Source organism: Natator depressus, chromosome 21 (assembly GCF_965152275.1).
Source record: "Natator depressus isolate rNatDep1 chromosome 21, rNatDep2.hap1, whole genome shotgun sequence".
NCBI classification, from domain to species: domain Eukaryota; kingdom Metazoa; phylum Chordata; order Testudines; family Cheloniidae; genus Natator; species Natator depressus.
The window spans coordinates 16,157,195-16,183,711 of NC_134254.1; the positions used below are offsets into that span (position 1 = coordinate 16,157,195).

The window sequence follows — 26,517 nt, forward strand, 5'->3', positions numbered from 1 at the left end:
GGACTCCAGGTCAAAGATCCTTGGCTTTGGAGGTTGTACTATTTGATTTCCTTTCCAGATACAATAGAAGCACCCTTTGGATGAAAGTCCGAGGTCTCCAGTGTTCCCCTGGCTCTTGGTTTTATAGTTGTTGTTGTTCTCAGGACCCTTCCACTCCTTGCCTTGGAAATCCTGGGTCAGGGCAGAAGGGTGCACTAGGATGTGGAGTTTTCTACCACTTCCCCAGAAGGGTTTCTAGCGTAGGGATTGTCCAGTGGGCAGGATCAGACCCGTGAGCCATCTGAGCTAGTGTCCTGTCTGTGACGCTAGCCAACAGCAGACATTTCAGAGCAAAGGGGACAGAATCCTGAGCTGAGCAGTTCCAGAACTGCTCTAGAGGCAGCTTCTCCTTCCTAAACCCCCTCAGTCAGAGGATGGTCTGTGCCCAGAAGCAGGAGGTAGTCACCCTGTGTAATGTAACTGTGGATGGTCTCACTAGCCACAAAAACGGATAATCCTGGTTTGGGTCCTTCTGCAGTCTTGGCCTCAATTGCATATTGTGGCAATGAGTTGCAGGGTCTCATTATGCACAGTGTAAAAAGACTATTTCCTTCACTCAGTTTTACATTTCATGCCTTTCAATAATAATTTTAAAAAGTGTGTGTGTGGTGGGGGGGGGGAATAGGAGTTTTAGGCAGAAAGTAGGGAGGGGGAATGAGATTTTAAAACCCTAGAAGGGGAGTATTAGGGAAACCTGTATTATTTCATATGTAGTTGCCACTGGGGCAAATCTGATTATTGTGACATCTTCCGCTGGTGGCTGGCTAGGACAGACACCAGTGTCGGGGATTAGCGGACATAGCAAGGCCTTACATTTCCCACGGCAGAAACCGAGCCAAAGCCAAACAGATGAAGTTCTAACCTCAGGAAGGGGTAAGCAGGGGTCCCCTTCATTCATCCATGTCCACAGAGAGTCCAGGCTCCACGTCAAATACCCTTGGGTTTTCTACATGTTCCGTCTCCATTTCATTTAAAGCAGAAAAAAGTGTCTTCTGGCCCTGGCCCAGAGGCTGCATGTTCTTCCATGCATCCCTGGCGAAAGGACTGGGTTGATAAATGCAAAGTAAGACACATTGGAAACCATAATCCCAACGATACATATAAAATGGTGGGGTCTAAATTAGCTGTTACCATGCGAGAAAGAGATCTTGGAGTCACTGTGGATAGTTCTCTGCAAACATCCACTCAGTGTGCAGCGGCAGTCCAAAAAGCTAACACAATGTCGGGAATCATTAGGAAAGGGATAGATAATAAAACAGTAAATATCATAATGCCTCTATATAAATCCATGGTGCGCCCACACCTTCAATACGGACCCAACAGAAATGAAGAAGTAAAGTAACAAAAAGTCCCTCTCAGGGGCTCCAGACCACCAGATCCCTTCAACGGCTACACTCAGGCCCTTTTCAGCAGGAGGTAAGGACCTAGTGCCTCCGGTGCCCCCTCTTCTCTGGTCCCAGTCTCACCACCATCTCCCTATCTGCGACAGGAAGGGGACAGTGGTTATGGATGCCAGAGCCACCTCTGCTGCCTCCTGGGCTCTATTTTCTGCACCCAGCGGAGCTGAGCAAAACGACTGCCCAAAGCTGGATGGGCAGGGTGCGAATGAAGAGGCCCAGGTGACCAGGGAAGGAAGGGTCAGTCACACCAGCTCAGAGTCCTGCCAAGTCAACCCCTCCCCCCCAACACACACACTGCCCCACTGACCCCCAGGACGCGATGGAGAGAGCGCCATCCTGCGGCAGGGAGCTCCGCAGGTTGGCCAGCACCAGGGCATAACACTGCAGGGAGCCGCCAGCTCAGCGACCAGCTAAATTAACCCCAGCCCCCCAGAGATGTGGGGTCGGTCCTCCCGGGGGGCAGGGAGCTTGGGGGGCTGCCCGGAGTGCAGGCCGCCAGGGCAGGGTTAACAGGCGGTCCGCAGGATTCAGGATCCGTCTCTCCCCCCCACCCCCACGACCAGCTGGGGCTTGGGAAAGCGAGTTTGACCGGACGGGCAAGTAACCGGGTTCCGGGGCTGGACTCGGATCCCCGCCCCCGCGTCCTCACCCGAGCGCATCGCGTCGAGGCAGCCGCAGCGGGAGCGGAGCAGGGGCAGCATGGGGGTCACGCTGGGCTACTGGGACATCCGCGGGGTGAGTGCGGGCGGCCCCCCAGCCGTGGGGAGGGGCGTGGCTGCAGCAGTGGGGCGGGCGGCCCCCCAGCTATGCGGGAGGGGCGGGCGGCCCCCCAGCTATGGGGGAGAAGCTGGGGTGCCGGAGCGGGGCAAGTAGCCCCCCAGCTATGGGGGAAGGGTAAAGGAGTGGGGCAGGCAGCCCTATCTATGGGGGAGTGGTGAGGGTGCAGGAGTGGGGCAGGCGGCCCTAGTTATGCGGGACGGGTGGGGCTGCAGGAGTGGGGCAGGCAGCCCTAGCTATGGGGGAGTGGTGAGGGTACAGGAGTGGGGCAGACGGCCCTAGTTATGCGGGAGGGGTGGGGCTGCAGGAGTGGGGCAGGCGGCCCTAGTTATGTGGGAGGGGTGGGGCTGCAGGAGTGGGGCAGGCAGCCTCCTAGCTATGGGGGAGTGGTGAGGGTGCAGGAGTGGGGCAGGCAGCCCCCCAGCTATGGGGGAGGGGTAAAAGAGAGGAGCAGGCAGCCCCCCAGCTATGGGGGAGGGGTAAAAGAGAGGAGCAGGCAGCCCCCCAGCTATGGGGGAGGTCTCTGTAGGGGAATGTATGGGTTAGCTCTATCAGGTTTCCTTGGGGTCACATGTCATGGTAGCCAAGATTTGCCTGGGAGAGGGGAATGGGCTCTGGCAAGCAGGTCAGTTGACTTTTTGCTGTGAGCCCTAGCAGAGCAGGGCTCCATCCCGTGAACCGGTCCCTCCCCCACCCTCATCCCCTCCCCAAGGGTGGGGCTGGGGGAGAGTCGTCCCTGCAGGGCAGCCAGTGCTAGGGTGACCAGATGTCCCGATTTTTGGGTCTTTGTCTTATATAGGCTCCTATTACCCCCCACCCCCGTCCCGATTTTTCACATTTGCTGTCTGGTCACCCTAGCCCAGGGGTCCCCAATGCGGTCGCTGGGGCCGTTGTGTGCGCCAGCAGGACACCGGGCGCGGCCCCCGCAGAACCGCCCGCCGGAATGCGTTGCCGTTTCTCGGCGGCGGGGTGTCTGGCGCCCACCACAGTCTCCTGGGAATAGGAATATGCTATTCCCACAGCAAGGTTGGGGACACTGCCCCAGCCAGTGCCCACATGCGTCCCTGCAGAAAGCCCACCACATTCCTGCCCCTCTCTGCAGGGAAACTCTGATGGACCCGTCCCACTGCCAGGCCCTGACTGCGCCCTTCATTTGTAACAGTCTTTACAAGTTTTCAGAGTAGCAGCCGTGTTAGTCTGTATCCGCAGAAAGAACAGGAGGACTTGTGGCACCTTAGAGACGAACAAATTTATTTGAGCATGAGCTTTTGTGAGCTACAGCTCACTTCATCGGATGTAGCTCACGAAAGCTTCTGCTCAAATAACTTTGTTTGTCTCTAAGGTGCCACAAGTCCTCCTTTTTTAAAAAAGTTTTGTTTCCCAATAGCAGGTGTCTTGGGGGAGGGGAGGAACGTCACTGGTGGGTGTAGTCCCCCCAGGGGCTTGAGGAAAGGAGCCCCACTGCAATTTTGCATTAGTTGCCACAGGTCTCATCAAAAAAGTCTCTCTTGGGGTCCACAGTGCAACGCAGGGTTCCAAGCTTGGCAGCACCTAACGCAGGCTCCTGAAAGCCCAGAGCCAATGAATAGAAACAAATCAGGCTACTGAAACTCCCCCGAGCATGTGAACGCCGTGGGGCAGGTGTGTTGTCAGTCTCCCCTCACACGTACGTCTGCGCTCCATGGTGGATTGGAGTCTGATAGAGCTTTAGCTCAAGCTACAGCAGCTTGTGCTTTTACAGGTCCCCATGGGAACATTATTCATTAAATTGGAGAAGATGGGGATTAATTGAAAGGTGGATAAAGAACGGGTTAAAGGGGAGTCTAGAACTGGCCATACTGAAAGGTGAACTGCCAGGAGGTTCCTAGGGGTGTCCCACTCAGGGATCGGACTTGGGACTGATCTTATTTAACATTTTCATTCATGACCTTGGCACAAAAAGCGGGAGTGTGCTAATAAAATGTGTGAGCAACACAAAGCTGGGAGGTATTGCCAATATGGAGGCGGACCGGAATATCGCACAAGAAGATCTGGAGGACCTTGAAAACTGAAGGAATAGAAATGGGATGAAATTTAATAGAGCAAAGTGCAAGGTCATGAATTTAGGGACTAACAACAAGAATATTTGCTATAAGCTGGGGATGTATCTGCTGGAAGCAACAGAGGAACTAAAAGACCTGAGTATATTGCTTGATCACAGGATGACTATGAGCCCCCCGATGTGATGTGGCCGTGAAAAAGGCTAGTGCAGTCCTAGGATGCATCAGGTGAGGTATTCCCAGTAGAGACAGGGAAGTGTCAGTGCCGTTCTACAAGGCACTGGGGAGACCTCCCCTGGAACACTGTGTGCAGGTCTGGTCTCCCATGGTTAAGAAGGATGAATTCAAACTGAAATAGGGGCAGAGAAGGGCTACTAGGATAATCAGAGAAATGGAAAACTTACTGTACAAGAGGCGACTCAAGGACCGGGCTTGCTGAGTCTGACCAAACGAAGGCTGAGGGGAGATAGGATCGTTCTCTATTAATACATTTGGGGAGGGAGAGGAGTTATTTAAGTTAAGCGCCAAGGTGGACACAAGAACAAATGGCTATAAATTGCCCATCAACAAGCTGAGCCTTGAAACTAGATGAAGGTTTCTGACCATCAGAGGAGTGAAGTTCTGGAGCAGCCTCGCAAGGGGAGCAGTGGGGGCAAACCACCAAACTGACTTCAAGACTGAGCCTGATGAGTTTATGGAGGGGATGATGTGATGAGGCTGACTACAGTGGCCCATCTGAAACTGCTAGTAGCAAAAATCCACAATGGCTGGAGATGGGACGCTAGATGGGGAGGGCTGTGAGTTACTCCAGAGGATTCTTTCCCAGGTGACTGGCTGGTGGGTCTTCCCACATACTCAGGGTTCAACAGATCACCATATTTGGGGGCGAGAAGGAATTTCCCCCCAGGTCAGATTAGCAGAGACCCTGTGGTTCTTTTTACCTTCCTCTGCAGCATGGGTCACTTGCAAGTTTAAACTAGTATCAATGGTGGATTCTCAGTAACTTGAAGTTTTTAAATCATGATTGGAGGACTTCAGTTACTCAGCCAGAGGTTAGGGGTCTGTTACAGGAGTGGGTGGATGAGGTTCTGTGGCCTGCGATGTGCAGGAGGTCAGACTAGATAATTGTGATGGTCCCTTCTGGTCTTCAAGTCTGAGCAATGGAGGTTCCCTGGTTCAATCCTGTTTGGTGCGTTGGCTAAGATAGAAGCCGTCATGCTTGATCTGTGTATAGTTCTAGGCTCCAGCAGCTGTGAGCAGAATTGGGAGGAAGGTCAATTTATCTTGCTTTCTTGGAGAGGGGCAAGCTCTGGGCTCACCCAATGGAACTGGAGGGGTCCTGGGATGTAAATGCTCTCTTGCTCCTCTTTGCAGCTTGCTCACGCCATCCGACTGCTGTTGGAATACACGAACACTCCCTATGAGGACAAGAAATACTGCGCCAGCGGAGAAGGTAAGGTGTCAAGGGTGGAGATCACACCCCGGGCTGCCTTGGCCTGTGGAGTGTGAGATGGACACTTGCAACGTGCATTGTCTTTTGCAATCTTGGCAGGGAACCTGTGTGGAGATCAGAACTGGTGTTGGGGAAGGATACAGAAGTAGTTGGGTCTGTATCAATGCACTGGAGATCACATTGTGAGAGAGGGGTGCGCTGTTCTCGTTAGGGCTAGGGAATGCTTTAAGATCCATGCTGAACAGTGTTAAATAGCAATAAGTGTCCAGGTCCTTTAACAGCACTGAATGATGCCATCTTGGATCCCGAGTCACCTTTGAGCAGGCCCTTCACTTGGGGTCTAAACTTGTTGAAGGCAATAGAGAGGCTGATGCTGGATCAAGCCCAGATTGCTGCTGGAAATTGCAAGGAAATCATTGACACAGGCCAGATTTTTTCCCACGGCAAAAATCGATCAAGTTGCAGTTTGCAGATCGCACCAGGCAGGAGAACAGCAGCGTTTGCTGCCACCCCTGAAGTTAACCAGGAGAACTCTGCCGGGCTAGGGGTAGAAACCAGTTCTGAGCAGGCTGTAACCTTAGACTTGTTGTTAGCAATGAGCTCCCTGGAGGTGCTCAGGTTTCAGCAGCTGTGTTAGAAACTGCCGTTTACTCTCTGGCTGGGAATGGGAGGTGAGGATTTGTCAGCTAGCGAGGTCAGTTCTGGAGGCCCGTCTGTACAGCCCCTCCGGGATTACCCCAGTGCCACTTTTGCAGTCAGCACTGGTGGGACTGGGTGGAGTATTTGGCTCTTGGGCTGTTAGACTCAAGAAGGTGGGGGGTGGGTGGGGTGGGGTGGGGTGTGTGTGCGTGCGTGTGCGTGCAGTGGGGGTTGGGGAATGGTGCAGAGTGGGGCAGGATGGCTGGAAGGGAGGTGCATTAATGGGGAGGAGGGTCAGACCCTCTTCTCCCTCCTGCCTTAGGTCGCTCCTCCTCCAAAGTCTGGTTCGGCCTGGCCTGTATCGGCTTCTATTTGCTGTTGCTTACAGGGCCCGGTCCTGCTCCCGTGGCAGTGGATAGCAGAACTCCCCTTGCGTTCAGCGAGAGCAGGGATCTGCCCTGTATTGAGACAGTGCCCTCTCTCCGAGCTGGCCTCTGTGCCGCTGTAAGGGACGGACTTTGAGGGGCCCAACGCCAGCTGGAGTCAATGGGAGCTGGGGGTGTTGCTCAACCCTCACCAGCCTATTTCTAGAAGGCAGTTTTGTAACAGCCACTTCCTATCTCCGCTCTCCCATGGGCTTGGGTTAACTCTTCCGTGGCTGCAGAGAGATTCTGTGACTCTCTTGGCTTGGACTAAGTTCCCACCTTTTTTTTTTTTTTTTTTTTTTTGCTGAGTCACGCATCCCCAGATTTGGTTATATAATTCTGAAGGTCACAGGGCTGCTCTTTATCACAGTGAGCGATAAGAAACCCCAGTTGTGTCAAAGCAACACATTCTCCCCGAGCAGAAAGTGCAGCTGGATTAGTGCAGGGGCAGGGAGTGGCGAGGGGAGGAGTGATGAGGTCAGGTTGCTTTTGGGCACGGATGCTCTATTACAATGACATTCCACATTTCTGACCCTTTAGAACCACGATAAAATTCCACCTCACAACTTCCCGGGGCACCATGAAAGTAAAATTCCCCTTTCAACTGAGACTCAGAAAGGGCGAGTGACTTTGCGTTAAGGTCACAGCGGCTTTGTCCTCACTACAAAAAGGTGTGGTTTTTACATAGTTATTTCTCTCGCTCTAAACTCATGGCGGAGACAAGAGCCTGGAGTTTTTACCTTGATGCAGCTAGTTAAGGTCTGCCCTGTAGTCCACCTAGGCCTCAATCAGCCGTTCTCACCCTGTTTACCGTGGTGGGCCACATCCCAAAGCTACCTGTATGGCCCTGAGGATGGCACATGGGCCGCAGCTCTGTGCTGATTGAGCCACAGGTTGAGAACCACTGAGCTACATCCAGGTAAGAACTGCAGTGCCTTGGCTCCGCCAGCATATTGCATCGAGACCGCTATCGCTGTGTAAAAACACCCTTTCTTGCAGTGAAGACCAAGCCACAGTGAGTGAGTGACAGAGCTGGGCGTGGAACCCAGGTGTCCTCACGCCAAGTCTGTGCTCTAACCACTAGACTGTGCTCTCTTTTTGGAAAAGAACTAGCTGTGCACTGGACAGGGAAATCCAGTTCTTGCAGATTATCCTCAGTATAAGGACAATCACAGAGCCTATCCTCTGGCTGGGACGCGGGACCCTGGCTGGAACCTGTACCAGGAGGGGCTTGTCACAAGCACTAGCATCATTTGTCTTGATTCAAGACCGTAAGAATTACAATACCTGCCTTTCATGGCTGGGGAGAGGGAGATTCTCAGCTGGTGTAAACGAATCTGCATGGATGTACAGAAACTGAGGGTAAGACCTTAGGTTTGTATCAGGGTAAGTGGCCCATGGGGCCCTATGAGTATTCTCAGGAACTCGTGTCTTGCCTCTCCCCTCTGATTCGGCTGGTTTTGTACTCTCCCTGCCCTCCCAGTAAATCCTCTCAGGGTCTGTCTACATTGCAGTTGGAGGTGTAACTGCAGCACGTGCCTCTGGCTAGCGTGCATGCCAATGGCAGTGCCGGCTGGACAAGCTCCCCGGGGACCCTGGCTAGGTACTTGGGCAGCTGGCCCGTGCTGACGCAGCTTTTCCGCTGTCGGTACCCGCACGGTCGAGATCAAAGCTAGTTCGGGTGTGTCTACATGTGTTGCAGTTACACCCTAGGTTGCACTCCAGACAGACCCTATGTCCCCGGGGTTGGAGGACAGCCAGCTTATATCCCAGTTCAGGCTGCACTAGAAGGGATGGATTTGCTGCGTGTTTTATTTCATCGCTCGCATGGCACCTGCAGGTAAATAGCCCTTTGAGCACTGATAAGCAAAGCTGGATTGCATGTGGCCAGTTATGCTTTGCTTATCGCCCTGTGTCAGACTAAGTGGTGAGGGTTTCATATCATTCGGGCTTGTGGGCACCCTGCCTGATTTTAGAGGGGACCTGAGCCAGGAGGGAAGCGGTTAAATCCAGACGCAGAGCAGAGCACGGTGAGCTGGACTATTCATACTAGCTGCCAAGTCCTAGGAGGAAAGTGCAGTTTTAAGGTGGCCTAGAGCAAGGTTTCTATGGGATCCAAATACAGCTGAGGTTTCTGTAGGATCCATAGAAAATCCCTGTTAATACCACCTATCCTGGGGGCCTATATGGCCCCCAGAATCATAGTATCTGAGTACCTCACAGTTTTGACCGTATTTAGCCTCATGATCCCCCAGTGTGGTAGGGAAGTGCGGCAAGTCTTGGATCTGTGTGTTACAGATGGGGAACTCGGGCTCGGAGCGGCTTTGTGATTTCCCCAAGGGAACCCAGGGAGTCTGGAGCAGAGCAGAGATTTGAACTTCAGTCTCCCCAGGCTCATGCTGTTAACTACTGCACCATCTTATTAGAGAAGGGCTTTGATTCTGTGTTTGTATGGAACCACTCCCCCACCTCCATTCTCAGCTAGCCTCAGACACTCAAGTAAGAAGCACCATATTGTGATCATGGTGTCTAGCCTTGGCACTGAGCCGTTTCATTCTGTTTCTGGAAGGTTGGTAAATGGCACTGTCAGGGAACGAGAGGCCAGCGTGGGCGGGAGTGTTGGCCGAAAGGATCAGAATGTGGGACTTGATGTTAGGCACGTAAATGAGCAGCGTGAATTTTCTCAGAGCAGCTGCAACTCCCAGGGATTTCGATGGGAGCAAGGGGTGCTCGGTACTTCTGAAAATCAGAGGCCAGTGGTGAAAATTGTGGCCGTTAAGTATCTATCACTGCAGCACTGCTCCTTCATGCTTAGATGTCCTGGGGCTTTTCCCTGTTTTTTCTAGGCCCAGATGCCAAGCTGCATGTCTGGAATGGCACAGCTCAGGAATGGGAGGGGGAACACAGGTGACTTTCAAAGTGGCCTGGCCCACAGTGTTAGAGCAGCCCAGAGGGTGCTCTGAGCTGCCATAGCCTTGAGTGGCTGCTCTGTTTTGTCAGAACAGGCATGCCCCGTGCCAGGAGCTGAGCAGAAGTGTGGTATAGGGCAGGGGTGATGAGTTGTATGGGCCCGTGGTGCCCGGGCTCCAGGAATATTCAGGGCCCATGGTGCCTGTGCTCCACCAATGTTTGGGGCCGGGTCTCTCCCCTGGCCCTGCCTGCTGCCCCCAGGGGATTTAAAAGGGTCTGGGGGACCCTGGCGGCTGCTGCCACCACCATCAGCAGTGCAGTGGGGCTAAGGTGGCTTCCTGCCCGGCCTCGCTCCTTGCACTCTTGGAAGCGGCCGGCATGGCCCTATGATCCTGAGAGGGGAGGGATGGTGTCTCCGTGCGCTGCCCCGGCCCTGAGCGCAGACTCAGCACCTCCCATTGGCCAGACCCCTCACCCTGTTCTGCACCCTTGCCCCAGCCCAGAGCCTACACCCAAACTCCCTCCTGGAGCCAGCACCCCTCCCGCACCCAAACTCCCTCCCAGAGCCTTAGGTAGGGGTAGGGTGGGGGTGGGACTTGGACCCATTTTGGGCACCACCAAAAATTATACAAACCTGCTGTCCCAAGTATAGAGCTGTCCAGGGGTTTCCCTGGTGGGAAGCTCTGTCTGGGTTCTGGCCCTTTTCTGCTGCTCGAGTGGTGAAAAGGGGCCACCTTGGGGACCTAAGTCTTTTTCTAGCCCTGGACTTGGAGAAGTGTTGGTTAGAGGCGAGTCATGGGCCAGGGCCTTCTCCCCTCTGCTCCTGGGGTGTGGGGAGAGGGAGAGAGCAGGGGAGCTCTGCACTGGAAGAAAGACTCAATCTCCAATTGCCTATCTGACTAAAAGTGAGGACTCTCAGCCTACAGCCGCGGCAGGGGATGGGGAAGGAAGGAGACGAGGGGAAGGGAAGATGTAGGGTTGGGGGTGAAGAGGATGGGAGGGAAAGGAATACAGTGAGTGTGTGGATGGCAGGGGAGAGATGCAGTGGTGAGGGTGTTTGTGGGGTGGCAGTGCTGGTTGGAGATGCAGTGAAGGGGTTGGGATGCAGTGAGTGGGTGTGGGGAGTGGGGTGGGAGATGCAGCGGTGGGGAGGTGATGTTGATTAGGAGATGCAGTGGGGCGGGGGGTTGGTGGTGAGGGAGATGCAGTGTGTGTGGGGGGTGGGGGGCAGGTCTCCGTGCCATAGGACTTACCATCCTGTTCTTTACCTCCAGGTCCTGATTATGATATAAGCCAATGGACTAACGAGAAAGAGAAGCTGGGGCTGGATTTCCCGAACGTATGTAGCAGCCTCCTTTGCCCTTACCCGTGTGTCACCAGGGAGGACAGGGTCAGAGGGGGAAGTGGTTGGAGACTAGCAGCTGGCTCTGAGCTGGAGCCAGGCTGTTGGCTGGAGAAGAGCTCCCGGCTCTCCAGTGCCCCCTTGGCTGGCGCAGGAGTCTCAGGCCTTGCGGTCTTCGCGGCAGTGACCACGCAGCCGCGCCCAGCCTCAGTGGGATCAGTGGTTGTGCATGGCCATGAGGTTAAATGCCAGGCACTGAACAGGGAATCTGGGGCCCTGGTGTCCACCTGCTCTCCCAAGCAGGGTAAAAAGGGGCAGGGAGAGGCTGTCTCTGAGCACAGGTGGACTCCAGCAATGTGCAGGGCCTGCTCATGAGACACTTGGCTCTGCTCTTTGACCTCCCGCCGACTAGGCGGCACAAGTAGCTTGGTGGCTGCAGTGCCCTCCAAGAGCAGGATAAATGGGTGGGGAGAACTTATCCCCTAACATCCTGTCTTTGCCCTCCCAGCTCCCCTATCTCATTGATGGCCAGACAAAGCTCACGCAGAGCAATGCTATCCTCCGCTACATAGCGCGCAAACACAAGATGGGTGAGTATCGCTGCGAGTCGAAGGCTTGTCTGCACGGGGAAGTTGACAGGACCAGCTCTTCTGGAGTAGGTCCCTTGTCCAGAGTAAAAGTGATGGGCCATTATTCTAGGAGACCTAGGTCATTCAGAATAGCTGTGCTGGTCAGTTCCCTCTGGTGAAGACAAGCCCTTAGAGGCTAGTTGAGATTTAAACCAGGGTTGCTGAGCCTCTCTGCCCCTGTGTGTTTTCTGACTCCCAGCTGGCGAGAGTGAGGAGGAGATACAGAGAGTGGACATGCTGGAGAACCAGGTGATGGATTTCCGCCTGGCCTTTGCAAGGATTTGCTACGACCCTGACTTTGTGAGTGCATGCCTGCTCCCCTGGGGGTGTGGGTGAGAGCTGGAGTGCAACAAATGGCTCTGGAGGGTCACATGGGGATAACAGGTGTAGATATAATCCAGAGCATTACAAGCCTCCATTAATTACCTGGGAAGAAGTGGTGTTATCCCCATTTTACAGAGGCGGGGGAGAGAGAGGTGTGATGTGACTTGCCTGAGGTCCCACAGTAAACCAGTAGCAGAGGTAGGATTAGAATTTGAGACCTCCCTAGATTCAACACTGCCTGTTCCCCCGACCCATGGTGCCTCACAGACAAAGAGAGGTGGGATTGCTGGTCACAGGGATTGTGCCAGAGCAGACCAGTCTGTGAAGTCTATTACCCGCGGCCCATCTTTAGCCACAGCCTCTTCCTTTAAAGGAAGGTGAATAATTTCTATCGTGCACCTGACTAGTTACCCGATACTGACATGGGAGGGAAGAGAGTGTCTGGGATGGGAGATCCCTTCAGATGATCAATTTATGCCCCAAAGGCTGGGACTGAATTACCCTTGTCGCTGCCTTCGGCTGCACCAGAAAGCCGAAACTCCGAGTTGCTCCAGGGTGGTGGGGATTGTGAGGATTTGACCCACAGCTCCCTTGCTTCTATTTTCCCTTTTGCAGGAGAAACTGAAGCTGGAGTACTTGGAGCAGCTGCCCGGGAAGCTGAAGCTGTTCTCCCAGTTCCTGGGGGACAGGAAGTGGTTTGCTGGGGAGAAGGTATGTGGCTACAGAGGGACTGAGGACGTAGCTGCTCCGTGTTAGAGAGAGGCCAGAGATGGGAAGTGCAGATCTGGATGGTTCTGATCTGACGCTCTGCTTATTTTCATTCTAATTTCCCAGCTCACCTATGTCGACTTCCTTGCGTACGACGTCCTGGAGCAGCACCGCATGTTCGCACCCAAGTGCCTGGATCAGCTGAAGAACCTGAAGGATTTTCTTGACCAATTTGAGGTGAGCTTGGCCCTGACTCACCTGTGACATGCTGCTCTCTGGATCTCCAGGGCTGGCCAAGCTAGTTCCAGGTCTGCAGTGTCTGCAGCATGTGACCTTTGGTCAAGTTACTTTTCCCAATTAAGGTTAATAGATGGTTTCCATTCTAAGCCTTCTGCACCCTTTGTCTTGTCAAAACAATAACCCACCTCTTGGTCCTTTTCACAATATATGGAATCGGAGTTCACCTTAAAAAGGAGGTCTTCACTATAGAAGACAATCACACACTAAAGACACACAAACAAGTTTCCACACAGCTCAAGTTCCAGCATTGTCTCCCTTATGAAGCACTCCAGACAGGGAACTGGTGAACAGCTAGTAGCTGAATAATATATTGCACGTGCACATCATTTACAGTCCTGAATTTCTCAAGCTTGGATCTTGGGCAGAGGAGATTTTGAAGAGCAGAGTGAGTTTGGAACCAGACAAACTGCTTTTGAGAGATGGAGCTTTGAGAAGTTACAGGACTTCCTGCTCTTAGAAAGTGCTTTATGGGCTCCTAAACCTAGAGCAGCTCAGCAACATAAGGGCCTGGCTTTTAGAAGTGCTGAGTGAAATCAATCGGAGATGTGAATGGTCAACAGCTTTGAAAAAGCACATCCTCGGGACCTGATCCAAAGCCTTGTGAAGTCTGTGTCAAGACTCCCATTGATTTCAGCATACTTTGGCTCAGGCCCTTGGTCCTCCAGAAGAACTGTTGCAATGGGGGGAGGTTTAGGTTGGATATTAGGAAAAACTTTTTCACTAGGAGGGTGGTGAGACACTGGAATGCGTTACCTAGGGAGGTGGTGGAATCTCTTTCCTTAGAGGTTTTTAAGGTCAGGCTTGACAAAGCCCTGGCTGGGATGATTTAGTTGGGGTTGGTCCTGCTTTGAGCAGGGGGTTGGACTAGATGACCTCCTGAGGTCTCTTCCAACCCTGATATTCTATGAACTGGGCCATAGGGACACATCTGACAAGCCGTGGCTGCATGCCTTTCTGGTTTGCCATGGGGAGCGATTCCCAAGGAGCTGTTTGGCTGCGGCCTGTGCTGAATTTCTGGCTGTGACGACAGGTAGGGGGCATGTGAGGAGCTGATGATGTCTCTTTACGTTGATGGATCTTCTTTTGCTTTCCCTGTAGGCCCTGGAGAAGATCGCTGCCTACATGAGTTCTGGCCGCTGCATGAAGGCTCCCGTTTTCTGGATAGCTGCCCAGTGGAGCAACAGAAAGGAGTAGGCTCAACTGGAGCTCAGCAAACGTCAAACAAGTCTCTTGGCATGGACCCACTGCAGCATCTGAAAAGGAGCTGGAGACCCCTGGGACCCCTCTAGCTTGCAAAGTCCCATTGAACAGCAAATCAGCAATAGCTGAAATCCCCAAGCCCTATTGTAATCCTTCCCGCTAAGCTAGCTCTGCGATTTCCCAGTTACTGGCTAATGAAAACATTTTGGTGACTGTACAGTTGTCTCTGCTTATTGACCTTCCTGGTTTCCGTTTTTTAAAAACAAGTAGGTCTCTCGGGAGTTCTGAATAGCAGGTACTCATCAAGCCTTAGTTCTACTTTTGAACCTCTTCTGAGTTTCAGCATTTATCGCAGCATGCAGGCCAATTCCTGCTTCCACTGGTGCTCCCCAGATGGCCAAGTGGCTCTCTGACAAAGGGCTTTGAATTTCAGAGGTGTTGAACACCCATCACTCCTTTGAGCCCATGAGCATTTGAAAATATAAATAGAAGGATAATTCTCCCATCCCCTTACACCTGCTCTCTCCTGGAGCCACCCTACACACACCGGCTTGTGATCACACCCACAGAAAGAACATGATGTTCCAAAGGGGAAATCTTCAGTCCCTTTTGTGACTAGAGACTTATAAGAAGTTGGCTAGTTCCTGGGGGCCATCGAGAGAAAGCCCAGTTGTCATATCCAATGCATAATCAAGGTACTAATTAAATCATGATCCTCCCCTCTGACAGGACAGCTCAGCCAGGTAGAGGGGAGAGAAAGCGGGACGCACCCAATCAGGTTTCTAAGTGTGCTGCACCCTGCAGCCCCTGTTCTGACACAGAGGGCCAGATCCCCAAGAGAACTCAGTCTGGGCCCTCCTTTAGGTGCCTGCAGCAGAGCTGAGCTGTCTGGAAGCTGGGGTCCAAAGCACTGAACTGCTGCCGGGTTGCACACAGCTGTGAGAACAAGTAATGCAATGCTTGTATGTACTGGGAGCCACAGTTGTGAGCAGGGTTAGGGAGAAGTCTGGATTTGTGCAACTGCAAAGAACCCACAGGGAATTTGTGGAGAGTAGCAGAGAGGGACCCAGTCATTCCAATCAGGTGGAGGGTTTGAGGCTAACGTAAATCCCTGACCTTTCAACCTCCAAAGCCACAGGCCTCCGCTGCTTAAGCTAAAGGAGATCTCCCCTGGCTGGCAGATGTAATAGGTCCTTTATCTTCCTTTGGGTTCAGCTACTCGAGGACACCATCACACACTTGCTCCTGGGTACACAGAGCCAGTACATTACACAGTGAGCGCCAGTGTTCACGGCAACGTTTGTGACTATATCTCCCTTGCTGAGCACCGTGTGAGCCAGGGGGTCCCTGTGTTTCTTCCTCCAATCTCTAGCAAACCGGGAGTGTACGCCCTTTGTTCCCCACAACGATCACACAACATGGCTCTGCCCTGTGCCTGAACACAAGGGCCAGCTACCCTGACACTAGCATGGCGAAATGGTGACCCTGGGGGGCAGAGGGTGAGGTGCTAATGGGGAAGGAGAGGGGGAGCAGCAGGGAAGAAGTGATGCTGGTGGGAGGAGAAGAAAACCTTGGGGGATGTAAGTGGGGCCTGGGCCTTTTGGAAACCCCTGCGTGGGGATGGGGAGGGATCGACTGCCCGCCCAGAGTACTGTTCCTGGAGTACTGCATTGGGAGGATGCCAGCTCGGCCCAGTCCCCTCTTTGCCCTGGCAGTTGGTGCTCAGTGCAACCATGGCTGAGGCCCGCTGGTGCCACGGGCAGCGCCCCTCTCAATTTCGGGGGCGCTTGTTTTCTTCCTCTTGCTTCTCCTGTTTGCAGCACATAGTAGAGACATCTCCCCTAGCTGGGAAGCAGGGGCCTGATTCTGATCACACCCTGGTGTAAATCAGGAGTAACCCCGCTGGGCCCAATTCTCTCACTCACCCAGGTGTAAGTCAGGAGTAACCCTGCTGGGCCCCATTCCCTCTCCCTCACCCAGGAGTAAATCAGGAGTAACTCCATTGGGCCCCATTCCCTCTCCCTCACCCAGGGGTAAGTCAGGAGTAACTCCACTGGGCCCCATTCCCTCTCCCTCACCCGGGGTAAATCAGGAGTAACTCCATTGGGCCCCATTCCCTCTCCCTCACCCAGGAGTAAATCAGGAGTAACTCCATTGGGCCCCATTCCCTCTCCCTCACCCGGGGTAAATCAGGAGTAACTCCATTGGGCCCCATTCCCTCTCCCTCACCCGGGGTAAATCAGGAGTAACTCCATTTAGGTCAGGGGAGCTGCCTTGGTGCTAAACTGGGTGAACAAGAGGAGACTCGGGCCCGCTGTTTTCCGGGAGGCTGAGCGCCAGCTTGGCTTCGGATTAACTCTCCGTGCAGTCCCCTTGCTTCGAGCCCCATCTCCTCTGCGAGCGGCTCGAGCCGTTTTCCAGCCGCTCCCTCCTCCTCCCTTTCTGCCCAGGCTCCACCCTTGCCGGGAGTTGATTCATTTAAAAAGGCACTGCCCCGTGTAAAACAAAAGCCGGGCGAGAACGATTCGGGCGGCGCGTTCCCTTTAACCCCCCTCCCCCTCCTTCCGCCCAATTCGGTTTTGCTCCGCAGCCGCGCCCCTTGCTGGGCAGGTTATAAACCTGCCGCCGCGCTCGTGTGACCAGTTCCCCGCCAGGTGCAGCCGCCGGAGCAGCAGCGGAAAGCGCCCGGGAAAGCAGCGCAGGATGCCGGCGGTTCTCGGGTACTGGGACATCCGCGGGGTGAGTCAGTCCGTGCCGCAGCCCAGGCTCTGGGGGGGCTGTCTAGCAAAAGCTGCTGTTTTCACTTCTCCCTCCTCTGGGCAATCATGGGCCCCCCCGGGCCTGACTCTCCGGGTCCTGTCTCTGCGTGGGGCCCCACCAAATTCACCCCCAGGAAAAACGTGTCACCGACTGTGACATCTGGCGTGTGTGTGCGTGCTTGCTGTTACCCTCCACTCCACAGATCTCACTGGGAGACCAGCGTGTCTCAAACTGGGGGCCCTGACCCAAAGGGGAGTTGCAGGGGGGGTCACAAGGTAACTTTAGGGGTTATGGTATGGCCACCCTTACTTCTGAGCCGCCTGCAGAGCTGGGTGGCCGGAGAGCGGCGGCTGTTTGCTGGGCACCCAGCTCTGAAGGCAGCACCCCACCCGCAGCGGTGCAGACCTATGGGTGGCCATGCCGTACCCTGCCATGCTTACTTCTGGGCTGCTGTCTAGCTCTGGAGAAGTAGTACCCCCCCCACATAACCTTGTGACTGCTGTCTCTCCCCCCCCCCCCCCCACTTGTTGGATCAGGACCCCTACAACATTGTGACATTTCAGATTTAAATAGCTGGAATCATGAAACTTGCAGTTTTTAAAAATCCTAGGACTGTGAAATTGACCAAAGTGGGCTGTGAATTTGGTTGGGCCCTATTGATGGAGCTGATGCTGCCCCTGCTTGTTAATTATGCCCTGAAGCCCACCTGCCCCTCCTTGCAGTGAACGCAGCCTGTGGGCCCTGCTGTTTTCCTGCATGGCTTTCAACAGAGCCCTCTGCTTTTGCAAGAGTCTCTGTAGATGAGCACCCAGAAAAAACAAATAAGGTTGCCCTGTGCTTTTGTCCCAGGGGGTGTCTCGGGATCCCTAGGCGGCTTCAGAGCGGTGGGACAGGTGCTGGGGAAGTGGCCTCTGTTCGCTCGCCACAGTGAAGAGGGAGGAAGGGGCAAGTAGAGGGCCAAAGCACCTGACTCAAGATTGGAGGTGGGGGAGATCTTGCTCCATTATCTATTTCCCTTCCCACCCCAAGGGGACAACTGGCTGCTCAGAACAGGGATGGTCTCAAACTGTTCCACGCCACTGGAAGGCAGAAACGGCCTTACCCCGAGCATGCCATCTCCTGCTCCCATGCGCGTGGCGCTGTGCGCTGTAGCCCTCGTGCCTTGCATGGTGTCCATGTGGGAAGGGCTGGATTGCAAAACTGTTACATGTACAAGCCCTGTGTGCAGCTGGGGGTGGTAGGTTTTGAGGCTCGGTTGGCACTGGGCACCAAACTGCTCTGCCTGGGCTTGTTTGAGCCTGCCTTGTGTTGTCAGACACCACCGGTGTGGTGTTCTGCTCTGTTCAGTGTTGATAACAGTTGGCTGCATGCGTGTGTTCCCTCTGTGTGCTGCCCTGGCTCTGCAGATAGCTGACCCAGCAGACCCCGAGAGAACCCCCAATGACCACAGACTCCGATAAGGTATGAAGGCACCTGGCCAGGTTTATTGTCAAACAAAGCACAGTAATAGTTCCCCGTAGACTCTACAGGGCATACTACGAATATGTGCCCCCGACAGTGGACCGGCTCAGTCAGTGGTGGGACTCTCCACTGCCCCCTAGGCCAGACAAAGACACTGCCCCAGGGATGCATCTTATATATAGGTACAAACAAGTTATACATAATTCCTGACGTATTGAGGTGCATCCCCTCTACGTAGCAAGGTGCCACCTCTCACCTTGTACATGTTGGTTCGAACAAAACAACCCCATCCATCATAGTACCCTTTTGCCCCTGTCTGTAGGATGGGTCGGCCTGTTGCTTGTTATGTGTGTGGAACGTGCAAGTATCGGAGTGTTCTGGTATCTAGCCTCCAGGACCTTCTAGGTCTGTATCTTCTTGCAGCATCAGCCCTTCCTTGCCAGCGTCTGTGAGCAGGGCCTGCCTCTGGCTCCCAGCTTAACTTTGCTTTATGTCAGCAGAGTCTTGACCATTCCTTTAGCTCAGGCTTTAGGCCTCCCACTGGGCCTCTGATACCAAGGGTTTCTGTTTCAGGGCTTCATCTTACTACAGCTTTGTGAGTTATGCAGCCTCTTTGGTGTTGGTGGAACTGATGTAGTGTTTCTGGGCAGCTGACAGGAGTGTGGAGCTGCCTGTCTCTGCGGGCAGGGTGCTGCTCTGGTGGTGCTGAGTTCTAATCTAACTCCTCTCACTGACTACATGTCCTCAGGCAGGAATGTTGGCTTCATGCAGGGTTTTTCCCATTGTTTGAGTGCCCAATTTGTGACGGTTGGGCCCTGGTTTTCAGGTGATGCCCAAAATTAAGACCATTCTTTAGACACTAGATCTTAATCTGTGCCTCAGTTTTCCTATCTGTAAAGGGTGTGTGAGACTGACCTGCCTTTTGTATGGGCTAAGAGGTGTCTAAGGCACTTGAGGACAAGTGCTGTAGTGACTGTCACCAGGGAGGGTACTGACAGGTGAAAGAGGAGAAGTCACTGCTCCCGTTCGTTGCTGCAACCACAGTGACCTGGCTCCTGAAAGACAAACCAAGGGGTGACATGAGTGCTGCCCTCTGTGATGGGTCCTCGCCTCCTGTACCCCACCCCCAAAAAAGCCTGGAAATTCAACCCCAAGAGATTCCTTTGATGAAGGTGGTGGGATGTTATAAGCTGCAGAGACCCTAGCTCAGGGAGCCAGGTCTGAGCCTGTGGGGATGGTGGCCTAGATGACCTCTTGAGGCCTCTTCCAACCCTAATCTTCTATTATTCTAATTACTTTAGACCAGTAAGACTCAGACTCAGGCTTGCAGGCTGCCAGTGACTCTTTGTCATGTCTTCTGTGGCTCTTTGCAGCACATTATTAAAACACAGATTTAATTATTAACCAATCAGGATGCTTTTGCTATGGTAGCCGATTGTAGTCGATAAATTAATACTTGCACCGTCATTTTGCTGTGAGACTAATATAGTCACGAGATGTTTCCTGTCACACTCTCTCAGTATGACTCTCTAGTACTGTAGTAGATGAAATCATGTATTCACACCCCTGTGGCTCTTCTGGGTAAAGCTGATGGCTAACTTGACCCCTGAGGTCGGAATCTCCCTGCTCTAACACGGATACATGCAGGCTCTCACGTTGCCATGGTCTTCTCCCTGCAGCTTGCTCACTCCATCCGACTGCTGCTGGAATACACGGGCACAGCATATGAGGACAAGATGTACAGCTGTGGGGAAGGTGAGTGCTGCAGCAGGGAGCAAAGCTAGCCCTCCCCTGGCTCACTGAGTGGAAAGCATTCAAAGGGGCCAGGAATTGCTGGTTTGTGTAGGAGTTCTGTTCCTGGCTCTACAGAGGCACCCCTTTTCCTTGCCTAGGCAAAAGGCTCTAGTGAGCCTGCTGGTAGCTTTGAGGGCTTTTTGCTTGGCTGACTTGGACTAGTCCCAGCTCTGTGCAGTCTGAGTTTCCAGAGAGTAAAGGGGCTTCCTGGTCCCACAAGAAATTCTTAGCATGAATCTCCTTCAGTGGCGTGCCATGCATTCCAGAGGGTCGTATGCTGCAACATGCTGACCTGGTGTTTGATGGGGTAATGTTTACACTAAGGAAATAGGGAGTGGATCCCACAGTCCTTGGCTGTTGGATTGGTATCTGACAAACCATGTAGTCAGGGCTGGATTAACCAACATACCAATGAGGCCTGAGCCAGCCTAGGGCTGCTAATCCTCTGATGTCTAGCCTGTTGTTTCCTAGTGGCTAGGTCATTAGAGAACTCTTAATTCATTAATTTCAGGACTGCGTCCTGTTTTACCATTCTGCTCAAACACCTGCTCCTAGCTCTCAGCAAATCCCATTGCATTGGATTCTCTCGAATCCAGCTTAGTGAGTGTGCTAATAGTCTGTCTTTAAAGACGGCTAGAAAACTACCTATTGCAAGGAATGCTTTCCCAGAACAAACTCCCCAGAAAGTTGCATGCTCATTAGCTTGGGCTTCTAATCCTCCATCCCTGGCGTGTGCTCTGGATTCTCTTGGTGCCTGAGTGCTTTCAGCATAAAGGGTATTGCTCCAGATGACCTCCCCAAATATCTTCCCTGCTCTTGTGTGGCAGGTTATTGCTCTGATGGAGAAGCCACCATTTTATCCTGTACCATGGGGTTGGGTGTGTATGTTCTGACACCTCCTTGCATGCAGCTCTAACAGCAGATGCTGAGCAGTAGTGTGGACTGCAGCGGACATCTGTTGCATGCAGCTGTACGGTCTTAGGTTGGGAGCATGTAGGATCCGGGGAAGTGAAGCTGGGCTGGTTCCCTCTTCAGGGGTGAGGCAGAACTTGGTACTGCTGACCTCCAGGGTGAACAGTGAATCTGGGTCATTCCCCCCAAGTGCTCCACTGAGTGCCAGTAGTAATTTGGGCATGTCGCCCTGCAAAAAGTGTTTGTCTGGGCTGGCTAACTCTAGTTGCCTTCACTTCCTAGTTAAGGCAGTTGTCTAATGTAAGGTAGCAAATAGACTTAAACACCAGACTCCCCTCTAGTCTTGACCACTGGTCGACAGGTTGAGTTAAAACTACAACTGCCACGTCTGCCGTCACTAGGATTTTAACTTGTGGTAAGAACGCTTTCTCTTGGTGTGAAAACACCTTTCGTGTTCTCCTCGTGCCCTGGCCAAATTCTGACTCGTCTCCACATTCTACCAAGGTGAAACCGTAGAGGACGACCAACTAAATGGAGAATGCCCTGCATTGTGCCCTAATGTGTTGCATAGGGTTGTGGGGAGCTCATGGGGCTGCCCCATCTCACACGAGGGGCAGTAAGTGTGCATGGATGACTGCTCTTATCTGCCAAATAAAGCCCCAGTTGGCTGTGAGGTTTTGCACTCAACATTGCCCTCTAGAAACCGAGAGAGCTTATTTCCTCTTTTCTGGTGTAGGCTCTTTTAACCTGTATTCCCAGCAGGTGTAGTTCCACGCTTGTTATCCAGGCCAGAGTTTTTGGATGCACTGCAAGTTGAGTTTGGCTGACAGTGGACTTTGAGTTAAGTTATTGACAGAGCTGTAAATAATAAACAGGGTGGACTCAAGTTAATTGGCAGCCGGTTCAAATTACAACAGGTCCTGAAACTGTGCACCTGTTCTAAAGAAAACTGCATCTGTCTTAGGGTGCAATTTTTTTAAACTGGCTTAGCTAAACTGGTGCAAAGGGCTATGTAGACCTTTTGATTTCAGTTCAGACCAGGCTTATAGTTATGCTAAAATGAAATACACCTGACTTAAACCAGAGTAAAGGGGAGCCACGCAGCTTTTTGCACCAGTTTAACCTGCACCAGGTTAAACCACCAAAGCAGCCTTCTTGTGTAGATATGGCTACTTGATGGCTGGAAGAGAGCTGGCCTGGAAGGATTCAGGCTCAGGCCATCTTTGACTTAGGACCTGACTTTCAGGAGTGCTGAGCCCCTGGTATGTTCTCCGCCTTCAGTGAGCTGATGTTGCTCAGCACCACGGAGAATCTGCACCACAGGTGTGTGGCATGCTGCCCTAAGATGCCAGGGGAAGGAATTAGGTGGATATTTTGGCAGTGGCCTGTGATCTATCCTCTGTTCTCCTTCCAGCTCCAGACTATGACAAAAGCCAGTGGATTAATGAGAAGGAGAAGCTGGGACTGGATTTCCCAAATGTATGTAGAATTGCTCTGGGTGGGCGGGCAGGCAGGCAGATCCTTCCTTGGGGTGTGGTGGGTTTGGGGGTTTCACTGATCAAGATGGATTCTGGGTTGGGACCAACGCCGGGGTATCAGTGGGGTTCTTGTGCAGCTGTAGCAGGGAGGCGATGAAGAGTCAGGGAGTGTGTCCAGATGAGGGAGTGTGGGAGCCGGAGAAGTGGGAAGAGGTTGCTTACTAACCCTGCCTCTGACTGCCCTTCCAGCTGCCCTACCTCATTGATGGCAAGAACAAGCTTACGCAGAGCAATGCCATCCTCCGGTACATTGCCCGCAAGCACAAGTTGTGTGAGTATCAGTGGGGAAGGTCTGGACCTCACTAATGATCAAGGGGCTGGGATTTGGCTGGGTAGCTGCCAGTGAGCACTCTGACATTTGTTCCGTCTCACAGGTGGCGAGACAGAGGAGGAGATGCTGCGAGTGGACATGCTGGAGAACCAGGCCATGGATTTCCGTGTGAGCCTCGTAATGATCTGCTACAATCCCGACTTCGTGAGTTCATCCATGGTGTCCTGGGGGGGCTGCAACAAGACCCTGTTGCTGCCACGACAAATCCCACTCCAGCACAATGCTATTGGCACCACAGGGTTTTCCTTACTAGATTGGGTCTGTTTAGCTGGTATTCTTTTTCTGGTCCAATACTTAATCCTTCAGGGCAGGTGAATAACGGTCTCTGTCACTTGCATAATGCTGTACCTGGGGGATTCCTTCCTGGCCCTCCCAGTGACCTGCCCTGAAGCTTGATGCTGCTCACCCTTAGGGTACGTCTACACTAGCCGTCAGATTGGCGGGTAGTGATCGATCTATCGGGGATCTATTTATTGCATCTAGTGTAGACACAATAAATCAATCCCTGATCGCTCTGCCGTCGACTCCTGTACTCCACCGTGGCGAGAGGCGGAAGCAGAGTCGACGGGGGAGTGGCGGCCGTCGACCCCGCGCTGTGAGGACACGAGGGAAGTCGACCTAAGATGCGTCGACTTCAGCTACGCTATTCTCGTAGCTGAAGTTGCGTATCTTAGGTCCATCCCCCCCAGTGTAGACCGGGCCTTAGATTCCTATTATGACAATGGCAAACTCTAGGTGCCCTTCCCACTAGAAGAATTTACTGTAGCTTGGGTGGGCACAGGGTTGCCTTGGTCTAATCCACAGCTGTCTCTGAAATCTTTCCCTCTTCCTCTCTGCAGGAGAAACTGAAGCCTGGCTACTTGGAGCAGCTGCCTGGGAAGCTGAAGCTGTTCTCCCAGTTTCTGGGGAAGAGGAAGTGGTTTGCTGGGGAGAAGGTACGTGGTGGGGGTGTGATTCGGGGAGGGGCATGGGAACAAACTCTACTGCCCTGTATCACCTCTGTCTCTGTCTCCAGATCACTTTTGTTGACTTTCTCATGTATGATGTCCTGGACCAGAACCGCATGCTTGAGCCCAAGTGCCTGGATCAGTTCCAAAACCTGAAGGATTTTCTTGACCACTTTGAGGTGAGGTTTGCCCTGACTCCTGTAACGCAGTACTCTGGTTACCCAGGGATAGCCCAGCTTGCTGCGGGGGCATGGGGCTGTGACCCATTCCGCTTGGTGTAACCAGTTTCTCCATTCCAGCTGCAAACATTAACTCCTTTGCAGAGAACTTGGCCTCCCAAGCTTCTAGCAACAGGCAAAGAGTTTATTTTCTAACAGATACAGCAGCTGCCGGAGTTATTGCTAACAAGTACTTGTTAGTGCTTCTGGTGGTAATGGAGATGTCTGCCCTATTGGTGCCAGAGAGGGGCAGTCTGACAACTCTGGAGAGAGTGAAGTCTCCTCTGCTCTGTAGCCACACAGGTTTCTCCCCCTCCCCAGTGCCCTATAGATGTGCTTCAGCCCCGACTCTGAGGCCTTCCTCTGAGAGAAAGGGAGTCTCTCTCCTTGGCCATGTATCTGATGGGCTCTCTGCTGGCCTCTGAGGGCTGGCTACCTCCTTCTCTAATGGAGAGGTAGCCACTTCTTGGTGCCCTGCTTGCTTGGTGATCTTGGCAGACACTCTTCAGGTGGCACTGGCAAGCTGGGATGGGACACTCCTACCCTGTGAGCTCTCCTAAGCAATGTCTCTTGAGATTCCCAAAGCGCATTTGCTCCTGTTCTGCTTAGCCCTTGCTCTGTAGGTTGTTGGTCATGAGCTGCTCTAGAAATGGCTGAAGTGGCAGGCTCCAGGGGGAAATAGGCACTGGGACAGAAAGTCCATACCTGCCATTGGTAGTTTGCTGTATTATTCCTGCCTGACTTCAGCCATAGCTTTGGTGAAGCAGGAGAGAGTCCTCGTATGTGGATCAGGAGCAATGGGCCAGCCTCCAGCCTGCTAAGGTACAAGGCAGTATCCGGGAGCTGGTTATGGATTCCTACCTTTGGCCTGGCCTGAGCAGAGAGCAGCACTGGGGCTTCTCTAACCTGTGGCAGGAGGCAACAGTCCCTAAAAGGTTATCTTAAAACGGAGGACGTGCTCTGGCCACTCCTGCCCTGGGGACTGTAGGGAGGAAGTACAGGAGCCAACTTTGCACTCAGGGGTTCACCACTCTTCAGTGCCGGGGGAAAACCTATCTAGTTAGGGGTGTGGTCACTCCTTGAGCAGCACAAAGGGAGGAGGGCAGAAAATGTCCCACCATGCCATCAGGTATAACTGGTTCCTCAGGGGCTTGCTAGACATAACACTGATCAGACTCCTGACCCAGGGGCATAGGGGACCTCCTTTGGTGTGGCCCAGAAGAGGCTCAGGCTTCATGTTCATGTTTCAGGGGGTTGAGGCTGTGTTGTGAGGTGGTCTGGGAAGCAGACTGTGTCTTCCCTCTGCTCAGGGCTCTTCCTCTGCTCTCTCCTCCCCCCCAGGCCCTGGAGAAGATTGCAGTCTATATGAGCTCTAGCCGCTTCATGAAGACTCCCATCAACAACAGGATGGCCAAATGGAGCAACCAGAAGAAGTAGATTTGTGTGGAGGGGAGGGGCTGGAGAGGAATAATCCAGAGCCCCCACTTGCTGTCTGTGTATGGACTCCCTCAGATTGGATGTTGTGAGGGGGTGAACGGTTGACTCTAAGTGGCAGCTTTAGTGAATTGCTCTCAGTGGAACCATCACTAAACATGTGTAGTAACCCTACTCTGAAATGCCCAGCCAATAAATGTTTAGTAATTGCACAATGGCTCCCTCTTGCTGAACTGCCGTAGCCTCCCTGGGAGGAAACCAGCCTCTTCCCCATGTCTGTTCAGTTAACACAGCTGGGAATAGCCATGTATCCAGCACCCCATCATGTCTCCTCCAGGGCATTAAGACCAAATCCTGCCTTGGCTTTTACGCCTCTGCAGTTGTCAGTGGAGTGGCAAAGGTGGAGCATGACCCCATTTCCCCCAACCCCTGCTCATGGGGGAATTGTGCTGGTGATACACCTGCCTGGGTGGCGAGGGTGAACTTTAGGCTGAGAGGTGTCTGAACCAAGCTAACAGCCTGACACTCATTTGGTGCCGATCTGTGTTGCTTAGTGGATTTAGGGGGCTGCTGTTACTGTAGATCCTCTCCAAGGGAAGAGGCTCTGGCCTGTTTCCCATTCCATCCTTGTTGGTGCTTAAAAGCCTTGTCTCCTGGCAACCAACCACTTTCCTGCGGTACTCTACCCTGATGTCCCTGGCCTTAGAGGTTATGTGGGGGAGTGATGCCACAGGCTGGGTTGCCATGGCTCTGGCAACTCAAGGACCAGCATCATCTGAACTTGCAGGGAGGTTTCCTGTGCCCCATCAATTCCTCTGCAGATACTTAATGCTATTTAAACTAGGTAGCTTTAGTAAACTGGGGGTTTGGGACAGTCCAGCTGTTGGTGAAAGACTTAATACTACATCAGTAAACAGGTTGTCAAGGCCCCAGTGAT

General features: G+C 53.0%; 2 protein-coding genes across 2 annotated transcripts; both read left to right on the forward strand.

The window, feature by feature from the left end:
- Positions 1 to 2,020: 2,020 nt before the first annotated feature.
- LOC141975732 (glutathione S-transferase 2-like) lies at positions 2,021 to 14,375 on the forward strand. The gene is made up of 8 exons (XM_074936333.1): positions 2,021 to 2,174; positions 5,630 to 5,708; positions 10,957 to 11,021; positions 11,533 to 11,614; positions 11,853 to 11,953; positions 12,593 to 12,688; positions 12,812 to 12,922; positions 14,084 to 14,375. The coding sequence occupies exons 1-8, from the start codon at positions 2,139 to 2,141 to the stop codon at positions 14,177 to 14,179; spliced, it is 666 nt and encodes a 221-aa protein (XP_074792434.1). The 5' UTR covers positions 2,021 to 2,138; the 3' UTR covers positions 14,180 to 14,375.
- A 2,370-nt stretch (positions 14,376 to 16,745) lies between these two features.
- On the forward strand, positions 16,746 to 25,800 carry LOC141975733 (glutathione S-transferase Mu 1-like). Its single transcript, XM_074936334.1, has 8 exons — positions 16,746 to 16,924; positions 20,086 to 20,161; positions 22,527 to 22,591; positions 22,840 to 22,921; positions 23,025 to 23,125; positions 23,821 to 23,916; positions 23,997 to 24,107; positions 25,488 to 25,800. The coding sequence occupies exons 1-8, from the start codon at positions 16,889 to 16,891 to the stop codon at positions 25,581 to 25,583; spliced, it is 663 nt and encodes a 220-aa protein (XP_074792435.1). The 5' UTR covers positions 16,746 to 16,888; the 3' UTR covers positions 25,584 to 25,800.
- The last annotated feature ends 717 nt before the right edge of the window (positions 25,801 to 26,517 follow it).

Bases quoted from the DNA above. Each gene is read 5' to 3' on its own strand.
- LOC141975732 (XM_074936333.1), top strand. From the start codon at position 2,139: ATGGGGGTCACGCTGGGCTACTGGGACATCCGCGGG. The intron at 11,954-12,592 runs GTGAGTGCATGC...TCCCTTTTGCAG, and splicing joins TTTGCTACGACCCTGACTTT to GAGAAACTGAAGCTGGAGTA. The intron at 12,923-14,083 runs GTGAGCTTGGCC...CTTTCCCTGTAG, and splicing joins ATTTTCTTGACCAATTTGAG to GCCCTGGAGAAGATCGCTGC.
- LOC141975733 (XM_074936334.1), top strand. From the start codon at position 16,889: ATGCCGGCGGTTCTCGGGTACTGGGACATCCGCGGG. The intron at 16,925-20,085 runs GTGAGTCAGTCC...TTCTCCCTGCAG, and splicing joins GGTACTGGGACATCCGCGGG to CTTGCTCACTCCATCCGACT. The intron at 22,922-23,024 runs GTGAGTATCAGT...TCCGTCTCACAG, and splicing joins TGCCCGCAAGCACAAGTTGT to GTGGCGAGACAGAGGAGGAG.